This window comes from Watersipora subatra, chromosome 8, assembly GCF_963576615.1.
Source record: "Watersipora subatra chromosome 8, tzWatSuba1.1, whole genome shotgun sequence".
Taxonomy (NCBI): domain Eukaryota; kingdom Metazoa; phylum Bryozoa; class Gymnolaemata; order Cheilostomatida; family Watersiporidae; genus Watersipora; species Watersipora subatra.
Genome location: NC_088715.1, coordinates 6,692,271 through 6,704,828, shown reverse-complemented (window position 1 = coordinate 6,704,828; position 12,558 = coordinate 6,692,271). Strand labels below are relative to the sequence as shown.

The 12,558-nt window shown below is 34.9% G+C and overlaps 1 protein-coding gene across 1 annotated transcript; it reads left to right on the top strand.

Moving 5' to 3' along the window:
• Positions 1-863: 863 nt before the first annotated feature.
• On the top strand, positions 864-10,692 carry LOC137402249 (internalin A-like). The gene is made up of 5 exons (XM_068088746.1): positions 864-897; positions 7,837-7,950; positions 8,749-9,175; positions 9,404-9,544; positions 10,548-10,692. Exons 1-5 carry the CDS (start codon positions 864-866, stop codon positions 10,690-10,692), a joined length of 861 nt encoding a protein of 286 aa, XP_067944847.1.
• The last annotated feature ends 1,866 nt before the right edge of the window (positions 10,693-12,558 follow it).

The following is a 12,558-nucleotide window of genomic DNA, read 5'->3' as shown; positions in this document are numbered from 1 at the left end:
AAATCTTCTAATTCTTTTCATAAATATTAAGCTGGTCCAATTGCGTACGGCGGTGCAAAAAATTATGGCAACTCTTTTTAACTTTTAAATTTAAAGTTCTCTTTGTTCTATGATTACAAAGAGTTACTAGCTAACTTAGCTCTAATCCCAAAACTCGAAGTAGACTTGTCAATCATTGCATGTCTCCAAAATGTTCATTGAAGTCTTAATATCTGGTCTCAGTCTTGTTGTGCAACACATTTGAGAAACATCTGAGGAGCTTAGCAACAATACAAGAATAGCTCAAAGCAAAAAGCCGGCTATAAATAGATTGTGGCTCAAACCACTGCAAAGTCATCTCAGGGTTTACATTTCCCCCTTGTTTGAGTTAAAATCAATGCTCCACAACCTTTAGCACTTTCCCTAGATTACTCTTTTAACGAACTATAAACATGTGTTAGGTTTTTGTTAAATGAAAACAATAGAGTTGAACTATACAAAGTTTCAATTGCATATTTGAACTGCTTGCAAGCCTTAAATGAAATATAACATGTTTTATTGTTTGACTGTAACTTTAATTGAATTTATCTCAAACTTTGTGAGCTACTATTGGAATAAATTATTTTTACAGTGTTAATGCCCGCAGTAAATCAACAACTTAAGTCTCAAAGGTTTTCTGTTTAAGGCTGCGGTCATGACTACCTTACAGCTTCAATGCCGCACCCACATGACATGTGGGTGCGGCATGTCGTAACATGAGACATGCCAAAACATCTGGACATATGCATAAGAATATATATGTAGTTGCATTAGCAGTTCAGTAGTGAGCATGTCACAACTATGCAGTGTATATGCATTGTGTACTTTTACTACGCGCAGCATACATGGAGTACAACTGCTGGTACTTCCTTATGTTCGGTAAGTAGTATTGATACAAGGGAGAATCGCCTACTCCACATTGTGCAGCTGTAGATGCAACAAGATGGGCCCCAAGATGGTTTATAGTACACATGGACTCAACACAATTTTAATTAGCCACAACCCTGATAATCGTATCAACTAGCAATGGGCCAGCAACTACCAAAATCAGGAGATATGACAGAAATTACAAACGGCTTATTTGTACTTAGAGTTATGCTCTCTTAAAAAAATAACATTTTCACGAAAGTGTTCAATTACTTCGACCAATAGTCTTCAATTTCGACAAATATCAAGTCGCCAAATACAGTATGTACATGTAGTCTTAATCTTCGACTAATAGCCAGTCGGCAACGACGGTTTCGACCATTAGTTTCTCGACTAAACCTCGATTTACTTGCGATTTACCGCTTCACGCTGCGAGCTAATTGTAACAGTAAAGAATGCGTAGGATTATATTTAGGAATATTTTCAGTGTACTTACTTCAGCCCGCAGTGTTCTTATGTGTTCGTAGTAAAGGATTATTTCAGGACGTCGTCTAGTTAAAGCTGGCTTGTTTTTTTTTGTCGTTTCTGACCAAATACCAGATTGTTCAATCTTCACGAAATGTGTAACTTTCTTCTCAATATGGCGGTAACTCGTATCGACTGATAATTGGGTTGTGGAACACGTAATAGTGACTGTCATTTCACACAGCATTAGGTTACTAAATCAACTGAAAGCAAATTGTAATAAAACACTTTATATTGTTTACCTTTGTTCAACGTTGGCGAGTTGCGTTTGATTCCTTTCATGGTTTTGGAAAAATCTAATGCTAGCAGATGTTCCTAGAAGGCAATATCAGAAGCAAAACATGCCACCGCCGAGCTACATAAACAGTTAATGAAAAAAGCCAAGCTGAGATCGGCCACAACACGTCAGCAGTAACAAAGGTTAATATATATGTTGTATTATATAACAATACTAAGTACTTCGTTAGCATTCACGCAGTTATTTAACAAGATATAACTCAGATGAAATTATTCCATTGTCACCAATGTATTTAGATAGCACAGCATCATCCATGAATTGCCAAAACTATTCGACAGCATTAAAGGGCAGCTACGTCAAATGTGGGCACTGTTAAGCAAAATCTCTAATAGGAATAAAATACAAAAAGAGGCATTGAGACACGCCCAGTGTAAATATCATTATCATATCAATTGACGGCTTGAAAAGAGAGCAGTCAGTAATGGAAAGATAGATAGTCTACAGCAAATAGTCTTTCTCTACATATAAATCTCAATGTCTGTTCATCGGTTTCTGTCGTTGCTGGGTTCAGTTTTAGCTGGATTAATATCTAGCAATGAAATATCCTCTCCATACTGGAATTGAACTCGCAACGATTGCTATTGCCAATATGCAAAGATGCGCACCTAACCACAAGGCTACACCACTCTTATTTTATTTTGCTCATCGACGGTATTCTTATCACGATTAAAGCTACATATGTACGTTTTATTATGAATTAATATTACCTTTTGTACTAGTTTTTAAAATAATTATTGTTGAAAGCCTGTTTAAAATCCATTCATTTTTCTTTATTTATAATTTTAAATTTACCATTTCGATTTCAAATGTTCCGTAACATTGCAGCTGTAAGGCACAATTTTAGATATCAATTTGCGGCTGCTACAAAGAGCAGTTGCTAAAATTGTAAAGCTAAACAATGTTCACACAGACATTCTTCAGTAGGAATAGCACTACGTTCTATGTTTGGTCAGACAAATCACCCTCATGCGCTTTACTGATGTATTTAATTTCATTATCTCATTTTCACGTTTGTGCCAGTATCAACTATCGACAATCAGTTTCATTGTACAGAGTACCCTCGCCATGCGGTTTTAATTCATTCCAGTGTTGGCATCGTCAGGTGAAAATTTCGTTTAGAAGATTATAGAAACCTATAGTACTTATCTAATGCAAACACTCCCAGTAAAAAGATCCTTTGTGTATACCCTATACGTATTGTACATATTACAAATTAGTAACAAAATAGTATGTTAACCTTACTAACTATAGTTACCTACAATAACTGAAGTGTAGTCAGTGGTTAAATGTAACATAAAATGTAACATTACAACGTGTTTTGTGCAGTACGTACCAAAGGGAGTTTTTACCTTCAAGACAGACGTATAACATGAACATTAAATTCAACTTAAATGAATTTTGCTCACTAAAGGCGTACATAAAGCTAAGTTGTATGTATTTTATTAAACTTCAATACTGTCATTGTCTAATATTTTATCACCCATCTGTTTCCAATTTCGTTTTTACTATAATTTGTAAAGAATAATGCTGAACTGAGTGAGAGCGAGCATCCTGAGAGGACATTGTAGCGTAGGGATTTTGGCAAATAGCATATCAGCTTCTCTGTTATTTCGACATAGTCAGCAAACTGACTGCCAAATTTTAATTTTGAGAGAAATTTTTGGTGACATCTTATGGTAAAAAAGGCCATTTGGTGAAAATGAAAAACCGAGTGTTCCACATCGTAAGGCAAAAACCGTATAACAAGATAATCGTCACTCAGGAGTCCCTGTATTCAAAATTTTGATGGATAGCTTTTGCAGCAACAGTAACTAATTTTTATACACGTTTATGTACTCTTTGTTGTTATTAATTCAACATATTCACTATTTTAATTTTTTTTCATTTTGTTTTAATTTTGTAAGTATCAAATCATTTTTCATTTCAACCATGGTAGTAGAACAGACTTTATCTAGCCATTGATAATTATTTTACATTTAAACACCTTGACATTTGTTTCATTTTTTCTCTTACTTTATTTAAGCTCACAAAACATGATATTATCTCATGATATGCAGTTTAAAAGTTATGATGGTAAGTGTTGTATATGTTAAATAAAAATAAGATTTTTGTATAACGACTGTTTTATTACTCGGGCATTCATCTAGTTCAGTCTCATCTGTCACTCTCAGGCCTCTCATCTTCTCCTTCATCCTTAAACCTTAATGCACAAGAACTTTCAATATCTTTGACATCATACAACTCTAAAAGTGTTACATGCATTTGACATCCTAACTAGCTAAGGGCAAACCATTTTCAGTATTTTCATTTACAGTATTATTCTTGTATAACGTAGCATTATATTATCATAGGCATGTTCGGATTTCATTATTTATTAGTTTGAGTAGTATATAACTAAGCAACAACTTAATAAATTTTTTGTTTTATTGTATAAATTGCATAGATAACTGCGTAATAAGTTAAGGAATGCTACAAAATTATGTAGTTTCACTAATCTTAGGTCTCAGGCTATAATTATATTTTTGAAAATCACTGTGTAAATGCCTAAAACTATCATCAAATGAGAAATACTAACATTCAGTCAAGGACACTCAACTGCTTTGATTCTAAAAATAAATATTTTGTACGCAATCATGTGCAATATTGAAAATCAGTTGTTAACTAAGATCAATTTTGCCAATTTTATTTTAAGTTCATTCAAAGGTTTCCATGTTTTCCCTTGCTTTTGATGGGACATCGCCAAGCGGATGTTTGGCAAAACTTGACCTTTTGCAAACCTTTAGGAAAGTCGTTAACGAAAATATTTATGATGCCTAAGAACTACTAAATGTTGATGTTTATCTCCATGGCTTAGAATAAAGTGATATTCTAAAGTGATAAAGAACTGTTTCCGTAGTCGTTGGGCAAAAACCTGTTCGAGTTAATGATGCTGAGTTGCTAAGATTCTAAGTTCGAGTTATCTAAAGCAATTTATCATTGATTTTTGTTGATTGCTACGATCAAGCAATGTCCTTTTTGCGTTCCCATGCTTGTCCACATTAATATTTTATAAACCTATAAAGCAAGTGAAAAAATGGATTACGCTCCAATTGCTAATTGACTGAATATAAAATTGTTGAAACTAATAAAATAATACATCGATCCTTCTTTTTTCATGGTTGATCTGGTCCACACCCACACTTTCCACTAAAAGGGAAAAATCCACGAAATAATAACTAATTAACTTCTAAACTCATAACTAGCGAATTCTCTTCTTCATTAGTAGTAAACGTTCTCCTTCATTTTTTCTGTTTATTAGACAACTAGCTGTGCTACCTGACGTTGCCCAGGTATTAAAAATAAGCTTATAAAAAATTAGAGTTGCCTGCCACTTGCTATTAGCCAGGCACATTGCCAATGGATAGTTTGGGTAAGCTTACTAATAAGAGCTCATGACGAAAGCAGTAGCGTATTTGCTCCTATATAGCTACATATATCGCCTAAAGATGACAACAAGCTCGTGTGGCTGAATTGGTAAGGCGCCGGACTGGCAAAACGGAGTGTCTAAAATCAAATCTTCTGCAATACAGTTTCTTTATTCCAAGATTTTACTAGCTATAGCTGGAACTACACACATACATATGGCCAACTTTGAGTATTATATATATATATATAGATTTTGATGGTCGAGGGTATTTAAGAGGCATGGAGAATGGTGTCACAAATGCTTGGCCTTTTTACACTTTACATAATAACAGGAAAACAAATAACCGCTATGACTGTTATTACAAACATTCTCGCGGAGGGATCCGTGAGATACTGGGACCGATTATGGGAAAATTTTATATTGTATGCATGTTATATTGTTTTTATTAATTTCCTTGAATTTTTAATGAATATTTTTAAACTCACGAAGCACTGAAGCCACCGAAACTGAACCTCGAAGTAGCAAGCAGCAAACCTCAAGCAGCAAACACTCCTGTGTATAAACATAATTGATTGATAACTACAAGCAAAATAAACCTGGTTTTGTAGGAGTAGACCAGTAGTACCGGGACAATAGAATGGAATCTTCACAATCTAGGAGTGATACCAGATCAGCATATAGTATAAAGAGTAGAGGTAAGATCAATGTATGAGACCAGACCTGCAGTGAGTTTGGTTATGTCTGTAGGTATACAGCCAAACTTCAACGTCTGTAGCTAGCCCATTCAAATATTTGTGATGACCATAACATGTTGGTAAAATATGCTTATCAGAATACATTTTTATCTTAAATTGTGCTACATTCTGACAATGATGATAATTATTTCAAATACATTGTAATTATATTTAATGTTAAACCGAGTTCATTATATAAAACTATGTAGAAACCTAAATTCTAAGTTTAATTAAACCATTTTCTGCTCATTTCTTTTTATTTTGAGTGATGCTGTTCATTTTTGACGACTGGTTTGGCAACTTGTTACATATTAGATACTGTAGCAGAGAGGACGTCATATAGTGAGTGCGTGGCACTCAAGATAAAAGAGGTTCTTGATTGTTAAAGCTATTCAAGAATATGCCATATTTATCAAAACTTAAGAATTTTCATGTGAATTATTGAGATGTTTTCATCACAAAAATTATTTTTTCATTCAAATTATCATTTTTTATGCTAATAAAAAACGTGGCAGTAAGTTGAAATGTTATGCGAAAGCTGAAATTGTTATATGCTTAGCTTAAAGGTTGACTTGCATCAAAATTCACATTTCAGTTATTTAGTATCAAAAGATTCACCATGTCTTACTCTGTTGTGTTGTAGGTGCCACATATGTGGAAATGTGATTACAAGCTCTTAAAGGCTCAAAAACGAAAAGCTGCCGTAGATTGGAATCTCTTTATTTCTCTGACGTAGTCATGAAATTCGGTTATCGTCTTGTCACATGATGTTCTCACGTGAATTGAAACGCCAATAAAACGGGATTCGTTTTATATATTGTATATCACTATATATTTTATACATTGTATATCACTATATCACTCATGCTTTTTGAATGTACATTGTACTCATTGAATGTACATGTATTCTGTGTTTGGGTCAAATGATTAATAGTTTCTGTAGCTAAGACAACGTATACGTTTAATTGCTACAATTTTTAAGACGTTTTAAACATTCAGCATTCCATGTCGGGTGATATACAATGTACCATAAAACCTCGTAAAACTTCTAATTGAACTGCCTCGGAGTGCTGCTCTTAATGAATCCCCAATAAAAAAGCTCAATATAAAACTTATCGTAGCACTAGTTTATGACAAACACTTCAGGTTTTACCGAAGACCCCGTATCAAATATAGATGCTCGCTACTTCACAGTTTTATTTCGGTTTGGTCTAATCGGCAAGTCGTAATCTGATCATGTGACCCAATACTTCGCAAGTAATTTCTGCAGCACTTTTCGATTATCACAAATGACCAACAGACTCGTCTTGATTATCAGACAATGAAATGTACTCCTTCAAGCTAAGGCTAAAAAATTAAACGAATTTTTACGGTAAGTTATAAGATATCACTGCTAAAAGTGACAGCATTAAAATGATGATAAAATAGACGCGTAAGAACAATAGACATGGTTTTATAGAATGCATGAAGTATATTTGAAATATTTCGATGAATAAGGTTGCGTGAAAGTGTAAACAGAAACCATCTAACACAGCTACGTCACATTTGAGCCGTTTTGGAAAGAGAATCCAAACTACGGCGGTCTCGTGTGGCTGCGATTAACTGTTTGTTTTTTAGCTTTTAAGAGCTTGTAATCACATTCCCACATATTTTGCACCTACAACACAACAGAGTAAGACATGGTGAATCTTTTCATATCAAATAACTGTAATGTGAATTTTGTTGCAAGTCAACCTTTAAAGACTTCAAGGTGTTGGCAAAAACTTTAATGGTCATACTTAAGGATTGTTAACATTTTTGTTAAGTTCACCAACAGATGTTGTCAGTTTTGTCTGGAGTAACACCAACTGCAATTTCTGTCTAAAGAATTGATACTAGGAGTATTCAATTTTCAACACAAGGTTAGACGACGAAACCTCTGTCTGGCTGAATATGGTAATACAATTTTTGTTGAGTCAGAAAAGTGGAGAAGTTTGTGTGTATTGTAGGACAAATTTTAAAAGTCTGGTATCGACACTCCGGCCAACCTCAGATTGATGGAATTCCTGGTCTCATCACATACTTCTCTATTGATGATGAGAGAGACATACTGGAGGATGTGGGTGACCACTGTATCACCCACATGAGCATCAAGCATGGAGTCATTCCTGCTCTGATGGCTTCGAGTTTAAAGCAACTACGGCTCATTAATGTGAACTCCTCCCAACTAGACTGGTATATCTACTGTTTATACTTTTGTTGCTGAGGCAACATGTTTTTCCTCATATCATCTTTGCGCGACAAAACCAGAGATTACATAATAATAGTAATGAATAAATCAACCATTGTCCATATTTTAAATACATAATTGTAGAAATATTGAAATAATCTGAGTCCCAAATAATAATTCTACATAATTAGCTAGAATTAATATTATATTGGATGGGAAAGCTTTCATTTTGTAAGCTATATAATATAAACATGAAGTTAAATTCAGTTGAGTTTTTTATATAAAGCCCTCTTATTGGAGCTATTCTCATTTTTTACTAATTTAAATAATTTATAAATTAGCAGGTTTAAAAACTCTCAAAAAGTTTCATCGAACAAATGTGCTCGCACACACAGTGATAAAGTGGGATTCACATGTATATGTTATATATTAACATCTCTAGAGGTACTTCCTCCCGACTCAACTGGTATACGAACTGCTGTAATTTAGCAATTTCTGCAGAGTATAACGCAAAGCTACCCTTCCTCACGCTTCTGCTTTGTCCATGACTATTTTAGAAGGCTAAGCATGATAATAAGTAAAAAGAATTTAACTTGTTGCACTAGTTTTTTTAATAAGTTGCAGTCCTCTCCGCGTGACTCATCATTAGTTGATGAGTCCATGACTTGATCACGAAAAATCAACAAATTAGAAGATATCAAAAGATTAGAAGATTTCAACAGATTAGAAGATATCAACAGATTAGAAGATATCAACAGATTTGAATATATCAACAGATTAGAAGATATCAACAGATTTGAAGATATCAACAGATTAGAAGATATCAACAGATTAGAAAATATCAACAGATTAGAAGATATCAACAGGTTAGAAGATTTCAACAGATTAGAAGATATCAACAGATTAGAAGATATCAACAGATTAGAAGATATCAACAGATTTGAAGATATCAACAGATTAGAAGATATCAACAGGTTAAAAGATATTAACAGGTTAGAAGATATCAACAGGTTAGAAGATTTCAACAGATTAGAAGATATCAACAGATTAGAAGATATCAACACATTAGAAGATATCAACAGGTTAGAAGATATCAACAGGTTAGAAGATATCAACAGGTTAGAAGATTTCAACAGATTTGAAGATATCAACAGATTAGAAGATATCAGCAGATTAGAAGATATCAACCTAATTTTATTTACTCCTCACTCAAGGAGATGCGCACATAGGTTATTCACTGTCTAGTAACATGTTGGAGTTTAAGGGTTATCTATAGTACACATGTATGTAGTATTAGTAAAATGTATTAAACTATACACTAAATGTTTATTATTATATTTCTAAAGTCTCAGCTCTCTCACCGAACTGGAGCTCTTGGAGATTTGGAACAGCAACTTCAGTGCTGGACTACCTCCAGTGATTTCTGAACTGGTAGCATTGGAGAGTCTCACACTCATTGACTGTCAGCTGAGAGACCTCCCACAGAGGTAGTGTATAATATATGGTGTACTGTGTACATACTGAGTCTGTATCTACTGATTAACTTGACATTAGGTTGACAGTAGTACTCAGATCAAATTGAATTGAAGATGAATATGAGGAACTTAAGCTAGTCTAAATCTTTACTATAATTAGAGTATAACATAACATAATTATTGCATGGAAGTGTGCGTGTATATAAAAGATTACTGTTTCACCAGAAGCTATCCATCAAAACTTTGAATACGATGATACTGGTACCTCTCGATACCAGTACAAATGTAAAAATGAAATATCGTACTGTCTTTGTGTGACCGCGGGTACGGGTACATGGTACGGGTATATGATGGTGCTGGTATATGATGGTACTGGTATATGATGGTACTGGTATATGATGGTACAGGTACATGATGGTACGGATATATGATGGTACTGGTATATGATGGTACAGGTATATGATGGCACGGGTACATGATGGTACAGGTATATGATGGTACTGGTATATGATGGTATGGGTATATGATGGTACAGGTACATGATGGCACTGGTATATGATGGTACGGGTACATGGTGGTACGAGTAAAGGGTGGTGCGGGTATATGATGGTACAGGTATATGATGGTACAGGTACATAGTGGTACTGGTATATGATTCTACGGATACATGATTTACGAGTCAACTTTACCTCAACTTTTGTTCGAGATTATTGATTACAAGCAAAGGTTGTGTGTCGGGTTTCCTCTCCTTGCTGCTGTATCAGCTTAACCGCTGTATCTGTTGTTATATTTTAGGGTAAAATTAAAAGTCTTCCTACTACACACTTTTATGTCTATCGTTGAATGTGCAATTATTCATGTCTACATACAGCCATAAACTCATAATGTCTGTCTTCCTTAGACGTACTCTGGGACTATATGTTTACAGGCATGTTGGGGTCATGGGGCCAGCTGCCCTAGTATTAGTAAAATATATTAAATTACAGACTAAAGTATTATTATTATATTTCTATAGTCTCAGCTCTCTCAAGAGACTGAAGGAGTTAAACCTTGACCTCAACAACTTCAGTAAAGGACTACCTCCAGTGATTTGTGCATTAGGCACACTGGAGAGTCTCTTACTCTGGAGGTGTCAGCTAAGAGACCTCCCACAGAGGTAGTGTACAAATATTCGATACCTCTATTTGTCTGGTGGATGAGCTATGATACAGATATATACAGATTGTAAGAAACTGGCTGTGAAATTTCCTACTCTCATTTGATTTGCATCGGTACAGTCTGGTCTTGGTGTCAACACAGTCAACAGTGATGAGTCAAGTCGTTATATTTAAACTTTACCCTAGGATGCTGTTCCTTTACTGCTTGCAGTATGATTTCACTGTCACAATATTACCAAAACTTTGCACAACATGTTGTTTTTGTGACATTAAAGTATCTACTATATAAACGGCAATCGTTGTCTGTCTGCGTGCGTGTTTGATTGAGTGTCCGCCTTATAGAGTACCGTACTTTTTGGACTATTGGCCACTACTAGGTATCTAGGGCGCATTAACGGGAATTTCCGGTTAGTACATGCCTCTACATAACCTATTCATCGTTTTCACACAAAAATCACGTCATCTCTGGTTAGCGCGCTTCTTTACGGTGCCCAACGACACTGGTGCGTTTGAAACAGCAAAGTTGCTGCCGTGTTAAAAAGCACCGTCCTGAGTTCTGCGGCCTATACAAAGGTGCCTATACAGCTATACAAATGTACTAATCGTTAAATAAAATAAATTAATGAATAGTAACTTACATGCGATTAATATTTACTGCCAACGTGTACCGAGAAGGTCACGCGAACGTTGGTTTCTTGCGGTCACTGGAAAAAACACAGTTCTCACCTACTAAATTTCTACATAAAAAAGGTAAGTACTTATTCAATGTTGTATTGTCTATGAATTGCCACATTTCCACCACTTCCACTACTACATTTCCACCCTTTCACTTGCATCTGTGTACAAATTTAGCTGCCAGCCATTTTGCTGATATTGCTTAATATGTATGCAATATTTTTTCAATTTCAAACTCCATCTAGAACGTTTGTTTTGGTTATATATTTCATTTTGCCAACATGTTAACAAGCACTGCTATACAAAAAATTTGTTGTATCTATACTTTGTGCATTGATAAAGCGATGTGAAGCTACAAAGCAAAACGATCCTTTACAATGTTCCTTATTTTTACAAAACCATTACTTTCATCGCATATCAGCGTCAGTGCTGCTATCGCTATTTTTTGATTATCTGTGTAATCACAAAAATCTGAATCGGCTATAATGTCATCAACATAAGTAGTTATTTGTTTTCTAATTCGGACGCCTTTGATGAACTTACACAAAAATGTCCGTTTTTAAGTTGGAAATCTCCAAACAAAGATTAAAATATTAAACTTTAAGCTAATTTTATAGAGAAATCTTAGGACAACACTGTCACTACCATAAGTCCTAAAGATCGTTGGTTATGTTATCAACGAATAATAAAATTCAGTTACTAGCAATTGCTGGGAAAGTCGCAAAAATTTGTCTACGGCGGTCGACCATGGAAAACGCATAAATGAGTCTACTTCGGTGAAAGGGTTGAAAACGTTGGATTTGCCACTGTTTGTGATAGTTGGACAAGTTCATTTCCTTCAGCAACTGAGTTACTTTTTTTTTCTAGCTACGAGTAGGCCTACTGTAACTTACTACTACAGAACTTGCACGAGTATTCCGAGAGTTGCGATAGGCGATGGTGGAAAAAAGGAGAGCAGCCGGTATCGACTTACTGTCACCCTGCTTTAGCCATGACCAGCTGTACGTCGCCTGCTAAAAAGTAGGCACAAGCCGAAAACTTTGTTCAGACACCCGACAGAAAAACAAAAGATGTTGTCTATCCGCAAGTGTTGCGTTGAACTCACATTGTGTTATTATTATGTCATGCTATGTTCTTCGTGTTCTGCTATACCACATGCAGCATTTTCTAACATATTTTTCAATATATATATTT

Bases quoted from the DNA above. Each gene is read 5' to 3' on its own strand.
- LOC137402249 (XM_068088746.1), top strand. From the start codon at position 864: ATGGAGTACAACTGCTGGTACTTCCTTATGTTCG. The intron at 898-7,836 runs GTAAGTAGTATT...TGTGTATTGTAG, and splicing joins CTGGTACTTCCTTATGTTCG to GACAAATTTTAAAAGTCTGG. The intron at 9,176-9,403 runs GTTAGAAGATTT...ATATTTCTAAAG, and splicing joins AGGTTAGAAGATATCAACAG to TCTCAGCTCTCTCACCGAAC.